This window comes from Bolinopsis microptera, chromosome 11, assembly GCF_026151205.1.
Source record: "Bolinopsis microptera isolate Bmic1 chromosome 11, MBARI_Bmic_1.0, whole genome shotgun sequence".
Taxonomy (NCBI): domain Eukaryota; kingdom Metazoa; phylum Ctenophora; class Tentaculata; order Lobata; family Bolinopsidae; genus Bolinopsis; species Bolinopsis microptera.
The window spans coordinates 13,277,319-13,293,156 of record NC_087082.1 but is presented as its reverse complement, the minus strand read 5'-3'; the positions used below and the strand labels follow the sequence as shown (position 1 = coordinate 13,293,156).

Here is a 15,838-nt window from a genome sequence, read left to right as displayed (position 1 = left end):
TCTGTTAGTCTTTTGTAAGAGTCCATGGCTGTCGTATTCTTGTCTCTATTTCTTTTCTTCTCCGTGTTGTATTAGTCTTGCTGTAACGAGGAGTTAAAGAAATGTCTGGTATGGAATACTATGGTCCTGGGAGGTATCATGTTAAAGATATAGAGGGCTGGGGAGGTCACTGAATCATGTGAATGAGAAATAAAAGGAGACTGAGTATGTAACGTGGTTGTCCCTTCCACAATCAGCAAAGAAGAAAAAAAGGGGTGGGGGGGGGGGGGGGGGAGAGAGAGACAAGCATTAAGTCAAGCTACGAGAGCCGTCCAGTGGACTATTGAGCCCTTAGAACTGGCTGGGTAGCAGGACCTGCTGCAAGTCTGAACACGATCTGGGGAGGGGAGGGTGATTGTGGTAGAGGGACAATTACGTCAGCTATGGCTAAGAGAAAGAGACTAAGGGGGTTCATAGAAATCTAGATACTTGGTAGCTCTAGCGAACCCCACTATGTTACTGATAGAGAAGGTTTGATGGAAGGTGTCCTCTCTGATGGTATAGTTACCAAGGTAGTATTTCCTGTGTATGGAGAATGCTGGACAGCTTGTGAGGTAGTGTGCTGTAGTTTCCTTGTCTTCATCACACTTTTTGCATATGCTGTTGGGTTCGTTGCCAATCTTGTTTTGGAAATATCTGAGATAACTGCATCCTGTGAATAGATGGGTAAGAATTCTGATATTGTCTCTATTATGTCGTTTAACGTCAAGGTGTCTGTCAAAGAAACTAATAATGTTGGATTGGTGAAAATCAGTGGAGGATCTGAAGAGTAATAAACGAATATAGTGAAGTCGAGAAAAGTAACTGTCTAAAATATTAGAGAGAGAGGAGTGAGTGTAAGGGGCAAAAGGAGGCGGTCCAATGGGAGGAGAGTCGGATCCTTTGTTTGCCAGAGAATCTGCGAGATCATTGCCTTTAATTCCACTATGCGCCGGTACCCAGTGGAGGGTGACGGATAGCGTCCTGCTAAGTGCGTTGAAGGCTCCTAGAGTGTCTAGGATGAGGTGGGATCGGGTTATAGTGCCCGATAAGGCAAGAAGAACTGCTTTGCTGTCGATACAGATGTGGAGCTCAGTAGCTTCGTAAAAGTTCTTGGAGAGGTGGATACAGAGGTGGAGTAAAGCCAGTAACTCTGCTTGGAAGAATTATATAATCCTTTCAATGGCTTCTTGTACGGATTGTAAGTAATGTTCAGTAAAAAAATCAGCTAAAAAACTTTTAAAATGGCCGAACTATCGGTATCACAGTGACAGACTTATCAAAATTTTAAAAATTTTCGAAAAAGAAAAATATTTTTTTTCTCGATGAGGGAATATTTTTAGAAAATTTTGAAGGTTTGCAATCTTATTCTTTTTGTCTATTTAACCATAATATAAAATAAAATCGATGTTCGGAGCAAAAACGTTTTTGGTGTATCTCCCCTTAAGGTGACAAATACAATTTTAACCTGTGATGATGATACCTTAACGGGTGGATGGTACAGATACCCGTCAAATATTTATTTGAAATATTATAACGTCGTTAGTACTTTTAGTAGGTTATAAACTTACACATGATACCGATTTTACCGTACTCGGTTCGAACTGTGCCGTTTAATGTCATGTACTTCTAGTTCTAGCGTTTTGGAATATAGCCATATGTGGCTAATATAAGCATATTTTTGAAATATGTTCCGAGTCCCGTGACCCAATTCTATAAATTATCACCCATAACGTATATTTGACACCTATATTATAAATGCCGCTCAAAGCCGTATTAAATTTAGAAAAGCTGATTCATCCATTTAATTTCGTTCAAAACTCCATTTAGGAGACCCTGGTAAGTTTTGATAAAGGACTAATTTGAAGAGATGTTGCTGATTGTGGTAACACTGAGCACACTGGTGAGTCTGGCTCACTTAGCCCCTCATGGGTGCAGTCACGATGGCAGCGAGTACAGAGTCAACCAGATAATAACGATCGGATGTGATGAGTGCGTCTGTTTACCCGGTAAGAATGAAATGTTGACTAGGATAACGATTTAAAGGTGCTGATAGTTTCAACCTGAAGTCATGTGATATTCATATTTAAGCAATGCATACTTAATTCAACTTATAAATATGATATATCATTCCCAGACCAATCCGTGATAGGACCGAATATCATAAGATATTTTATATAAAGTGGTGCAGACTGCAGGTTGACTTTTAACCCTTCCACCTGCACAGCTGAAGACAATTAACATCTGTTATTTTAAAGCTATTGTTTACAAACTATCGTATTCACTTCTATGTTTCAACCGCACCACCCCAGGCCACATTAAGTGCCCAGCAACACTAAAGTGCCCCAGACAGTGTTTCTACAAGGGGAATAGATACGACCATGGAACGAAGTGGTACAATGACGAAACATGTGACAACTGCGAGTGCGATGATGGATCTTTCACTTGTATTAACCGAGAGGTGCGTCCTGAATATTGTTTAATTATAAAAGTTGGAATTTATTCCCCTCGTATAATAGTTGCTTTAACTTTTAAGTTTAAGTAACAATAATACATTATAGCTTTGTTTATCTATTGCAAGCTTTTTGTTTGCATCCACTATAATTTATGAATAGTTGCAATGCTAACTTTCAATTAACGTTATCTCTATAATCATGAGTCATGACAGTAACACTTCCTCACTATGCTTGACCCCATGCAATTCGAAGAACTTATATTTTGTTCGACTGATGTTTTAGTTTCGTGTGTTCGCCAGAGTTGCTCTTCACAATAAAAACTCTAGCAATAACAATGTTTTCTTATTTCTCTCTTCACAGAGCAAAAATTTAACACAACAACATGAGGCCTCATAGTACATCGAATTATAAGTTCAGTGAATACTGTGCCTTAAGTGTCCCTTAAGTTTGGCTTAACCACGCCTTAATAACCAGACTTAGTGAGGAACCAAGCACATCAACTTAGGGCGTCTGTCGGGGAACCGATCTACTATCAAGATAAACTGTACTTTATAGATTCCAAGAAATCAATACCTACATTCAAAAATCAAACAAACTTTGCAGTGCCCTGACAAGTGCTCAGTGAACGGAATGAACTACGATGTTGGGGAGAAGTTCAAGAAGGACTGTGAGATGTGCACGTGTTACGGTAACGACATTATTCACTGCGAGGAGAAGGACTGCCCTTGTTTCATCAACAACAATATCGTCTTTCACAATGGTACGTCCACAGTTATTTTTTGTGATTTAATTGAAGACTATGTTTAAAGTCAAATCATATTCGATAGGTTATCAACTACTACTTATTCTGCGAATTTATGCTGCAAACTAAGCTACTTTTACTTGTTATCTTTAATTTAACCGTAAGCAAACTGTATCGTCGGCAAACTGCATCTCAAATCTCATCTCAAGACACTTCCAAACTGACTTATACCCTCCCAGATGTGATCGAGCTTGGTAGAATCGTGTACCGGTGTATGGACGGTAGAATGACTGAAGACGAGGATAACCGAGTGCATGGAGTGCTGAGGTACTTGACTACTGCCGAGATCAAGGAACTTGAAATGAAATTGCTGGAGAAAGAGAAGAGGGAGAAACTGGTGGCACTTTAGGAGAAGTAGATGTTTGCTTTCAGGCACGAGCTGGGTTAAGAGGAGGGGAGATTTTCCAGAATTTTTATTAAAGGAATGTTGGGCAGGGATTCCGAAACAATTTACTTGCAGATATTACAAATGTCACTAGGGAAGGGGTACCAGGAATTGATCAATGTCGTGCGCTATATTTTATTCATGTATTATCATTACAATTTCGAATTATAATAGAAACCTTTCAATTTTAAATAGCATTACTGAACGTTGCAGTGTAAAATATTTATAATAATCCTTAGCAAAAAATGTATTCGAAGATCTTTCATGAGGCTTGTACTTAATTTTCTCATCAAAATAGTGTTTCTTTGTATATAGTAATATGTACTGTGTAAAAATTCGAATCAAATTATCGAAACCCCCGTTTTACAAATACAATTCATAATGAGAGCAGCAGCTGTACTACAAGAGTGCAACATAATAAGTTCACACTAAATCACACTTGTGTTGAAAATGAGAACGTGAATCAGAGATGTAACACACCACCTAGACGGAGACCTGACTTATTAAATTAAATTCCGATCATTGGTTCGATTCAGCTACCCATAATTTTCCGAATTAAATTTAATGCAGCTTATGCAGTGATCCGTATATAATGAACAGCGACAACTCAGCCATTGACATTTAACATGAACTGTGTAAAAATTCTAATCAAATTATTGAAACCCCCGTTTATGCATTATAATCAGCACACGTGGTGGTGTAAACGTTAATTTTTCGAACATGTGAATTTTAAGCTCTAGTCGGATCTTTTGATGGAGATTCTGATTGCAAGTGTTTGTTAATGGGTCACCAGATTGGACTATTCGAGGTCAAATAACTAAAGCCAGAGGCTGGATATTTCTGATATCAATGTCATTTATACTCTAAGTCTAAAGGTGCGAGCTGCTAACGTGTAAGAGATACAAATTTCCTGGTTTTAACAAATAGGTTGAATTGGGGGAGCTGAAACGCAAGATCTGCCTACTTAAAAACTATTAGTATGGGAGATATACGATACATATCTGGAACCATCTGTGACGATTTTGTGCTTTTCAGTCTTATCCCAACAGAATTTTATTGATTTACTTTCTATATGTTTAACAATCTTAATGAGTTAATGGAAACAATAAAGGAAACAGTGAGACAAACGTATCATTAATTGATTATGTTACACTATATTAATATATGTAATATATTTCATTGCATAGCTCATAATACAATCGTGAGGAGAGTCGCGTTTTCAATTTAACCGTTTGCATATGTTCCATAGACCATAACTTCAGCCAAGACGAGATGCTTATTGCTATCAGCTGACCCGTGACCCCTGAATTTTATTCGAGATCCAACCCTTCTGATTGTTGTCAGTTGGTAAAGGAAACTTCCGGTGTGATATAGGGTCTTGACTATTCGATCGTCAATCGAGACAGTAGATCCGTCGATTTCGTGTTCGCAGCAACCCGTTCGACCATAAATATCGATAGAATCTATGTACATTGGTTCAGGAAACGTAAGAGCCCACCAACCGCCACTTCCAGCCGTTGCAGGGCCTGCAACAGAATTTCTACTCCAATGACCATCAGTGTTACCATCAATTGCCTTGTCGGCAGTTGAAGGCGAATGGTATGTATTCACTTGAGTTGCTGTTCCTATCCGGGCCACATTGCCGCAGTTTCCTTTGTTACAGGATCCAGTTTCCGAGCCTGTTCCAGTACATTCGTTACCTCCGTGTGCTACAGAGGGATTTGTGCAGGTCCTGTTTCTCGTTTTAGTTCCAGCTCCTCCACACGGCACAGAACATTGGGACCAATCTGCCCAACTTGTCCATCCTCCATTAACTGGGCATTTGTCCATATTGCACGTCTGAGTTTGTTCTTCATCTCCCTCACAATTAGCTTCTCCATTAGCAGGGCCAGGGTTGGTACAGGATCTGGTTCTGTTCTGTATTCCACCCCCACACTCAGCTGAGCACTCTGACCAGTCACCGTACTCAGTCCACTTTCCCTCACGAGACTCCTTCAGTTTCTTTAACTCCTCATTTACTTTATACATCTCCTTCTTCAAGTCTTCTATATCTGTTTTCACCATTTTTGTTTCTGTTTTAGTATCAACGAACGAGAGTGTAAGTTGGGCTATTCTTTGGGTAAGTTCAGTAACCAGACCATTTAGGGATACGATGTTGTGCATAGATGTAAAGATAAGGTCCTTGAGATCGTCCGCAGCAATTTCTTTCGATTCTTGTTCCTGAAAAACGTAAAATAGCTAAGGGGCAAGCACCATGAAATGAAAAAATACTAATAAGGATAAGGTTAATTTTTAAAATGAACTCTGCAATAATACCATTAATATTATTTCAATTTATGCTGATTTTCGGGGTTTTACTGTATAGTTTATAGTGTATACTATTACTACTCTAAGGAGTTAACAATATGTGGGAGATGCAGCAGTTATGTTTTTATAAGGATGATGATTAATCACTCTACACTCGACTGTCACGTGACTTCTTAAACACGTTCTCTTGGTGGCCCTGAATGACTATTCGAAATCATAGCCCTCTAATCTGATTCCAACCCTAACCCTAACCCAATCTCTAACAAAAGCATATGCTGAAACCCTAACCCTAACGAGAAATTAGACTAACTTCCGTATATGGTCATATCACGCGATCGAGTCAGTTTTTCGCCAATATCTCGCTAGGGGAGCATTTTAACCCTATGTCATGGGGGGTGATTGGGAATCAGCGTCCGAAAATACGTCGATCGAAGTTGGTTTCAACTGTTAGGGGCCCTTTTAGAAAAATTTCGAAGATCGACTGTAGAGTGATTCAGCACGCTCGTTTTTATAATTGTTATTGGAATTCGGAAATACGTACCGTGTTGATTCTAGCAGTATTTATTCCGAAAAGAAGCAGAAAACCGACCATAAAATATGTAAATTTCTTCATTGCTGCAAGTATACAGTTGGAAAACAAAATACAAATTTTCTTCGTTAATAATAGAAAAATAATCGATAATGATAATGATGAAAATGTGATGAAAATTAATAAATCAAAGAATTGTTAAACATTGTCGGATAATTTTTTGATATCAATATCATTTATGCTCTAAAGTTCTTATGACTTTATGAGTACCACCTGACCACATGTTAACGTGTAAGACTAAGAAATGCAGATTTCCCGGTTTTAGCACACAAGTTTAGCAAATGTGTAAGCAGTGGGTATTCCTGCTTTAAGTTTAATTGATACGAACAGTGGCGATTATTACACACTGACGTTGAAGGCCTAATGATTAATAATTTAATACACGTATTATAAAACGATAGAAATATACACTATATAAAATACAATCACTACACTATTAGTCTTACTATATCCAGACATACTATAAAGTCGGCCGTCAATACTTGTATATATTCACGCTGAAAATCCTAGCTTAAATAAACCATGACCCATGACACTAATATGTCCCCTGTCGATCCCTCTCCCGGCCAACCAGAACTCAACCAGAGTTACAGGTTCAGCTGTTACCTTCGCACTCTGTTGACTAGCCACTCCTACCCCTTTGATGATGATCTCTATTATATGAGGCTGTTATCCTTAAAGTTAACTCTGAAGCGATATGTTTATCATCTCCCAGGTGCAGTCTAAATCGCTGAACATCATTGTGTTTTAAAGCCCTTAACTCTAACTTTATTGTCTCACAGCCCCTCTCCTCTGAGGTGGTGCATTAACTGCACTCTCCCAGGTGCAGATCCGCCCAACCTTTCACGTAGACCAGAACTCGATGTTCCACTTCCACTACATAATAATAACTCACTAACATAGATACATATTACACAATACTACCTATATTCTATAATCTATCAAATGATCACGTTTTACAAATGAGTTCATTTATATTAATTGAGTCGAAAACGTGCAGACCGAGGGGAGCTAAAACGCACGATCTGCCAACTAGAAAAGTTTTATCAATAGCGTACTAGTGCCACTGTTAATAATAATTGAACTCAACAGTAACAATGATATTGATAAATACCGGGCTCATTAGAAAATCACTAAATTTAAAATTCCAAACCACTCTCCATACTCACCTCAGCTCTCTTTTTATTATAAGCTCCTGTTACAACACTTATAAATTATCATTGCATTGATCAATTTTAGCCTGCTAATTTGAAATCTACGTTTTTTAATTAAAACCCCACTCAGATCAAGGAACCCCAATAAACTTACTACCATGAACTAGTCTCCCTGTCTAACATCCGCTTCGCTTCATCGTCACGTGATCTGCTAGCCGAGCTATTATTGGTCTTCAATTGCGAGGCATTTCATTCAGCTTCTCCGTTTATCTTTAATAAAGGTTATTAAATCAATTCGTGGTATAATCTCAAAATGAAATACAGGGTATATTATTATTCAATATGCAGCCTAATTCGGCACAGAATCTTTAAAATACCCTTATAATTCGCAACTCATTAGCCGGGCATTTTTCAGAATTTGGCCGCCAAATTTTTAAAAAGGCCTAACTCAAAATTCCATATTAAAACTTAAGGTCGAAATGCGATCCTACATTGATTCTGAAAATTTGATGTAAAAATATTGAAACCCTATTGAGTTCTATTGTTTTGAGCGAAGTCAGTTTCGAAAATATCGCAAACTAAGATATGGGCAATTTTGTTCATTTTTTGCGATTATTTGAACACAGAATCCATAGTTAGGTAGATACTGAGCTGTTAATCATAGAGAATGTGTAGTATAAGCTTACCTTCCATATAAATTTGGTTTCATTCAAAAATATTGATATTTGACCAATTTATGGGCCAAAATCGATCAAATTTGGTGCGTATGCCCAAATATGGTCATATGGTTTTTGGCTCATATTACTCAGTCATTTTTTTCAATCTTGATGAAAATGTATATACGAGTTCAAGGGACTACAAGCTACAAGTTAGGCACCTAAAATCTGGGTTTTGGGCATATTTAGGGTATTTGGCAAAATTGAGCCTAATTTGGGCCAAATATGGGCGTGGCTGCCCCGCGGGAACCGTTTGGCAGTTGGGGTCCGGGACCCCCTCAAAAGTTCGGTCACCGGTCGAGTCCTAGTTTGTTGGTAAACTACTATATCAACAACACCCGGCCATACATCTTACCCAATATCTGAGGCACCAGATCCTGTTGTTCCAAACCCATTTAAACACAATCTTACTTTTAGTATGAGCTTCTCTTTTCCCAGCTCCATTGCTTTGATAATATTCAGTTTTTTGGCTTTCTACATCATCTTCAAACGCTTTAGATCACTGATTAATATTTATGTCTCCATATTGTTCTATATATAATGCTTCTTCTAATGCTTCTCACAGTTTCATGGATAACTGAACTATTGGACCCTAAAGAAACACAATCTAGATGTGAAATAAAGTTGTCATACGTTGTATGACCCGCCGCGCACGAGTGCGCGGCTCCCCTGTATCGTAGAAACTCTACAGGTGAAACTCTATAGTGAAGCGACAGTGGGGGTCACCACGCGCTCCTACTATAAATCGCTCGCCCAAATTTAAAGAAAATTCTTGTGAAAAGGCCCTTTAGGCATGAAAGTGATCTAAACCGGTGTATTTTTGGACGCTGATTCCGAATCACCCCCCATGACGTAGGGTTAAAATGCTTCCCTGGAGAGTTATGGGCAAAAAACCGTTTTGGTCACATGACAGGCTAGTAAAACGTGAATTCGATTATTTAGGGCTTGGGTTTATGTAAAACCGTTTTGTACGGCTGCAAAACCAAAAAAACCAAAGTCACGTGAAATTTTTGGGCGAGCGATTTAGTAAGAGCCGTCACCACGTGATACAAAAATAAAGCAAGCTCTCCAAACATTTGCTCTTCTTTTGTAGGTTTACAACCTACCAGGACGCGCGCCGAGTTGGACTCGTCGACGGTCCTGGAACAGATATATTACAAGTATCACCCGTTAACTCTTCTTCTGCTTGGATACAGTATTCTGATCATCACTGTTGTAAGGAGCAACTTCGTAACCTTCCCTCTCTGTTGTTTCGACTTTATAAAGAAGAAATACCAGCTAGCTGCATTCGGAGGGGCAGTATTTATATGTGGGCTTATAGCAGCTGCTCCAAGTTTTGGGCTCTGTAAAGTGGTTCTTCAAATCATATTATTCAAAGACAAAAGCGATAAGATGGTTTACTGTAGCTACGATGATAGAAACAAGTCGGAATGCAAGGCTTTCTACAGCACTGTCCTGGTGGTGGGGCTTCTTCTACCAAACATTTTTGTTGTTGCGCTGTACATCACCTCTCAGCCACCACTCGTAGGTGGGAACTCCACTGTGATAGTCTGTCTTACCACAACGCTACCCTGGGCTGGGATGATTGTCTACACTGTTCACTGTTGATATAACTAAAATGCTTGTTATGCTATGTGGAGGGAAGATATTTTTCCTTTGTTTTTGATGTTTTCTACTCGGTGCTACAAATCCTGATTGGATTCTCTCCCTTAGTGTATCTCTTAACTCCAAAATCATTGAGAAGGGAACTTGTTAAAATTATCAGATTAGAGGACTGCTCTCGCAAATTGAGGAATACCAAAAACTAACGTAATTCATCCAATGCTGAATGCAAAATGTATCTCAGACTGAGCTCTGGAATTACCAAATGTAAAGGCTAGCTCAATTTAGGACAAGTTGTCAAAAGATCAACACAAGAAGATCCGCCAGAATCCAAATCCTCACGAGCACTAAAGATTGGATCATCTTTGATCTTCAATAAAATCTCAAAACCTCAGCTCGCTTCATTAGTTTTACATTTATTGATTTGGCAAATTGGCATGGAATAAATTTATCTGTACGGACTGAAACTGGACAATGGATATTGAACTCTGACAAGGGTTCCTACTAGTATTTCATCGTAGATATTGTAATGGGTCAATTGTAATTATAATACTTCCGTATCATAGCATATTTTGTTTAATTCAGCGATGCTTTCATCATATTGTGATGATGGGTAGTAATTTCAAGCTCACAATAATTTTGCTTTTAATCAATGTTTCCACTTTCAGCTATCAAATTATTGTCAAGTTTTAAACCACATAACATCTCCAGGATAATAAACAAAACAGAGATGTTAACGATACAAATGTTTTCAGCAAAATTTTGGAATTACAAAATAACCCTGTAAATAAAAACGAGTCTTCTCTTTTTGCATCGGGTTGCCAATTTAATTTTTGACATGGAAAACGATTAATTAAAAAATGGTCTCAGTTATTGTCTGAGTTCTGAAACTGAACTGTGCTGAAAATTTTTTTCAAAAAATTAGATCAAATCGTTGCCAAACATGATCAAAATTTGACCATTGGCTAAACAATCCAGCGAAATGATTGCAGTGAAAATTAGTGAACAAATTCACATACCTTTAAAAATGGGAGTTTCACAAGATCTCGTACCCATTTTAATTAAGATTTAAATCACTAATCACTATCAGATGAGTCTAAGCTAAATGCATGCAAAAACTGTATCTCAAGAAACTGGGAATTTAACTGCTTCACTTTGTATTCATAAAAATAATGAAATAAAAACCTGAAAAAAAGATCCAGATCCAATCAAATGCTAATATTTTCCGTGACATATCATAAATCAATTATCATTGAATCAAAAAAATAAAAATGCATATCCTGTACATATTCTGATTGCTGATTGTACATTTTTGGGCGTGAATTTTGTTTGATATTTTTCATGATGTTCAAATATTCGCAGACTGTTTTACTATGTGTCTGAGGAGAAGTACCATGCGAGTTCCTTATCATCTTCAAACTGTTTCATTTCTTTCACCAGTTCATTTCGAGCGATACGGAGTCAAATGACGATTCCATTAAATCCTGCGCCATTTATTGTCCTAATATGGGCATGTACACGCCCTTATGATATGGGCATCAGTTTTCCGTTAACCACTTTAAACTTAGGCTTCGGTCGGACGGTTATCGGGCTCTCTTTGCCATTAAAATCAGGGTCAGCTGGTGACATTTCACCCTTCTTAAAAGAGGTAGTGTTGGATCCTTTCAAACAACCCAAAGGAGATCGACTGCTCCTTTTGCTTGTCACAGCAGGAGACTTCTTACTCCTTGAAGAAGGAGTCGCAGGAGACATACTACTCCTTGAAGCAGGAGATTTTCTACTCCTGGATGCAGGTGTTGCTGGAGAAATCTTACTTCTGGTGGCAGGAGACTTCCTACTTCTTGAAGCAGGAGTCGCAGGAGATTTTCCAGTTGTAGCGAGACGTTTTGAAGGAGAGTTGTGCTCCTTTACAGGAGACTCAGATCTCCTCTTTTGAGAAGTTGCATAGATAGGAGAAAGATCGGACATATTACAGGGTGTTTCGTTCTCCTTAGTGTCCTCATCCTCGTCGATAGTGCTGTCGATAGAGCTGTCAAAGTAACCATCTAAGATACTTGCTCCTCGCTCTTTGCTATCTTCTTTTTCTTCCTCCTCTTCTTCGATGATGGGGGTGATGTCGAGTACCTCCTTCATTGCTTTACGTCGCATAGATCCGCTGTCAATCGCGGTTACGTCTCCTGAAATTCATTAATCATCAACAAATCAAACATCAACTTAATTACCACCTTGATAATGGCAGTCATGATATACAATCCTGGAGTCCTGGACAGAATTTAAAAAATATATACATAAAATACTAGGCTCCTTTTCACAGGGAGGGATTATAATATCTCACCTGGAAGGTCGAAATCAGGCGCTCCTTGTTTCATGGTGGAGGTGAGAGGCGTGTTTCTGGACACTTTCCTATTAGGGGTCTTAGTTAGAGTCCTCCCTGCTGGCGTTTTAGGGGTTGACGGGGCCCTCGGGGCAGCTCTCCTTGCACTTGCTGAGTGGAACGAAGGGGTAACATCGTTTGTCATGGCAGTGCTCTCCGCTTGGAGGCAACCGAACGCTTCGTCGATGTAGTTCTCTACATCGAAGGTGAAGCTGGTTGGGGTAGAGGTGACACTGCTGGAAGGTGTGTTGCATATCTTTATCGAGGGAGAGAGTGATGTGTCCGATTCCTGAAAAATTCAGGGAAGTCAGTTTTTTTTTTCATTTTACACAGGGAATACGGTTAAGATGATCAAACATAAACATGTGGGCGACTTGAGACTGAAACGTATTTAAAAAATGAAGTTTGGAGTTCCCAACCTCGCCGATGTAGACATTCATGAGCCCCTCCTTATTTTTGAGATCTGATCGGTTAGGAGAGTCGAGGTTGTTCGTTCCACCTTGACTATGTCTGGGCACTCTTACTTTGCGCTGAGGTTCCGGCGCTGGACTCTTCTTAGATCTGCAACAATTTCAAATTGAGATTAGAAAAACATGGAAAATTTGGCTGAATTTGAATGAATCCTGATTAATGTCGCATAGTTTCACCTGACACGATTACTGACCTGGTGGCGTGAACATTACAATTCTTCTGAGGACTCGTCCCTTGTGGAATAGGAGCTCTTTTCTTGTTCTCTCTCTTGCTCAAATCTGCTTGCAGCTTCTGTTGTCTTGGTGATCGGCGAGGAGTTCCTTTGGACGGGGACCCCTTCCTGATAGGAAACGAGCTGTTAACAAGAACAAGTTTTAATGGAATGTAGCAAGTTACTAACAATCTGTATGAAACCATTTAATCTGAAATACAGCTGTTACCATTTATAGATTTATCAAGGCAAGACAAGATAACAGAAAATACCAAATAATTTTACAAGAACGTTAAAAATGTGTTACCCTGTAGAAGAGGCGGAGGGAGGAGTGTTCTTGTTCAGCGCTGTCCTATAACTCTCGTTGATCTTGCTTAACGGTCTTCCGGGAGTTTTCTTGCTAGCAGACCTGATGTTTGACAAGTATTTAGTAAGAACAAGATAAGCACTCGGAGCCAAATCAGTCGTGGTATGACTTCGTTCACATGACATGTAACCTTAGTAACCACTGTAACGTAAACAGCAAATTTCTCACCCGGGCAGATTACTGAGACTTGGAGGTCGGGGCGGGTTTCTGGAAGGTTTGGGGGTACTATCCACAGATACTCTGCTGAACTTGTGCATGGACACGTACGTAGCGTCGGACACCCGATCTTTAGGATCTTTAGGAGTTCCCATAATGTGAGGATTAGGAGTACTTGGGGCGGTCATGCGGAGGGGAGTCATTTCTACAGACCTCGACCTTCTTCTGTTCGGCTTCTTGCTGCAAAATATATCATAAGTTCAGAATATATAGTTTAGCTTAATTCTTGTCATATGATTCATAGATAGTAAAGCCGATGTTATTTTGATCACGGTGATATGAGTTAGCTATCAGTTGTCCCCAGGGGTGAGAACTACCAACATCAGCGTTCAACCTTTGAAACCTACCACGTGTTAGTAACTTACCACGTGTTAGCTCTAGATCGCTGCGTATCATGAGTGGCTGGAGTCTTGGGTTTACGTTCTGCGCTCTTACTTCGCTTCCCTGGTGTCCAATCCACCAGCTTATCTTTCCTAAAGAGCGCTATGTCAAAGCCTCTTTAAGAGGGACGTAAATATTTAATCTGACAGTATAATGGGAGTTTTAGTAGAACCACTTCCCATTCTGTAAATCAAATATAATACACGTTTTGTGATGGAAGTTATGTCATCACATTCTGATCTCTTTCGAATAATATTGTGAACTGTTCCATAAAAATACAAAAGTTTAATAACGGACACGAACCTGGAGCTCCTTCCGGCCTCATACCGCGCTCGGTAAGAAGGCAGACAAGGATTATCAGGCGTGTAGCAGAACTGGGGCCCTGTAACCGGTCTAGGAGGTTTAGGGGGAGGCGACTTTAGTGGGGACGGGCAGGTTCCTTGGTTCTAGAGAGGGTCATGGTAGGTTTGGTGAATATTACAAAATATTTGATATAAGATAGAGAAGGTTCTTTTAAAGATGGAAACTGATCGATAGTTTTCTCATTGTATTAAGGGGGCCGGGGGGGGGGGGGGGGGGGGGGGGGTCTTCATCAAAATTCTCTCGAAATCGAGTTTATAGTTGTCACTGATAGAGGGGAGTGATATCTATCAGCTGCTTTTGGTCCCATGGAAAAATATTGTTCCTAGCCGAAATTATCGCCGGCCAAAGGTCAGCGCTTATGTGTAATTGTATTGCGCAAGCAATTTTCAATCGCGCGTTCTGAAAATAGAGTCTAAAAATCTATCTTCTCCTACATTTTTTGAGCAATCACCCTAAAACTTTCAGGATATGTTCTTAGGATCAGTTAGAAGAGAACTCTAGAGCCAGAATTTTGAGATAGGCCTTTAAAGATTTTTAAATCGATTTTGAAAATCTTGGACCTTGATTTTTAAAGGTCCAAGATTTTCAAAATCGGATTAAAAATCTTTAAAGGCCTATCTCAAAATTCTGGCTCTAGAGTTCTCTTCTAACTGATCCTAAGAACATATCCTGAAAATTTTAGGGTGATTGCTCAAAAAATGTAGGAGAAGATAGATTTTTAGACTCGATTTTCAGAACGCGCGATTGAAAATTGCTCGCGCAATACAATTACACATAAGCGCTAACCTTTGACCGGCGATAATTTCGGCTAGGAACAATATTTTTCCATGGGACCAAAAGCAGCTGATAGATATCACTCCCCTCTATCAGAAACAACTATAAACTCGATTTCGAGAGAATTTTGATGAAGACCCCCCCCGGCCCCCTTAAGAACAAGAAATGCGGCCGCTTTTCTTTTGTGGATGGCCGCTCAATTTCCCGATCCGTGATGGCGTATTTTATCATATTCCATACAACCTGGGGACGGCCCAGTCTTTACTGTTTATATAAACATGCAAATATGGCGAAGTGACATGCCAAGCGAGACAATTATTTAATTCAGATTTGTGCGCAAAATAACTTTGCGCAGGTAGTCACGTGGGCGATAACAGTGCGCGAGGGCAGGTACGGTCGCACACTCGCAGGCACGGTCGCACGGTCTCAAAGCTACCATATTTAAAAAAAACCTCGATCGCTAACCCTTGTCCTTGACTCTTTTGTGCCTTCGGCACTTTGAGTCATGGATCGGGAAAAAATATACGTACCTCAGCTGAACTTAGCTTGTTGGGATGCCATGTGCTCGAGTTTATCATTGCTTTACGTAACACTGGGGAATTACATGATTTAAATTTAGCTAAAAACAAAAAAGATTATAGTCATAAAATAA

At 39.4% G+C, this 15,838-nt stretch overlaps 2 protein-coding genes across 2 annotated transcripts in view; one reads left to right on the top strand and one right to left on the bottom strand.

The window, feature by feature from the left end:
• The first annotated feature begins 1,862 nt into the window (after window positions 1-1,862).
• On the top strand, window positions 1,863-3,938 carry LOC134823520 (kielin/chordin-like protein). The gene is made up of 4 exons (XM_063835009.1): window positions 1,863-2,027; window positions 2,331-2,479; window positions 3,078-3,234; window positions 3,456-3,938. Exons 1-4 carry the CDS (start codon window positions 1,889-1,891, stop codon window positions 3,623-3,625), a joined length of 615 nt encoding a protein of 204 aa, XP_063691079.1. The 5' UTR covers window positions 1,863-1,888; the 3' UTR covers window positions 3,626-3,938.
• A 6,824-nt stretch (window positions 3,939-10,762) lies between these two features.
• Window positions 10,763-15,838, bottom strand: part of LOC134822925 (mucin-2-like) — a 26,801-nt gene continuing 21,725 nt past the window's right edge. Inside the window, exons 4-12 of the mRNA XM_063834203.1 lie at window positions 15,717-15,778; window positions 14,353-14,495; window positions 14,034-14,141; window positions 13,621-13,848; window positions 13,393-13,494; window positions 13,068-13,214; window positions 12,823-12,964; window positions 12,365-12,692; window positions 10,763-12,206 (exon numbers count right to left, since the gene is read on the bottom strand). Coding sequence (XP_063690273.1) covers window positions 11,554-12,206; window positions 12,365-12,692; window positions 12,823-12,964; window positions 13,068-13,214; window positions 13,393-13,494; window positions 13,621-13,848; window positions 14,034-14,141; window positions 14,353-14,495; window positions 15,717-15,778 — 1,913 coding nt within the window. The 3' untranslated portion in view covers window positions 10,763-11,553. The remainder of the gene's footprint in view (window positions 12,207-12,364; window positions 12,693-12,822; window positions 12,965-13,067; window positions 13,215-13,392; window positions 13,495-13,620; window positions 13,849-14,033; window positions 14,142-14,352; window positions 14,496-15,716; window positions 15,779-15,838) is intronic.

Bases quoted from the DNA above. Each gene is read 5' to 3' on its own strand.
- LOC134823520 (XM_063835009.1), top strand. From the start codon at position 1,889: ATGTTGCTGATTGTGGTAACACTGAGCACACTGGTGAGTCTGGCTCAC. The intron at 2,028-2,330 runs GTAAGAATGAAA...GCACCACCCCAG, and splicing joins TGAGTGCGTCTGTTTACCCG to GCCACATTAAGTGCCCAGCA. The intron at 2,480-3,077 runs GTGCGTCCTGAA...CAAACTTTGCAG, and splicing joins TCACTTGTATTAACCGAGAG to TGCCCTGACAAGTGCTCAGT.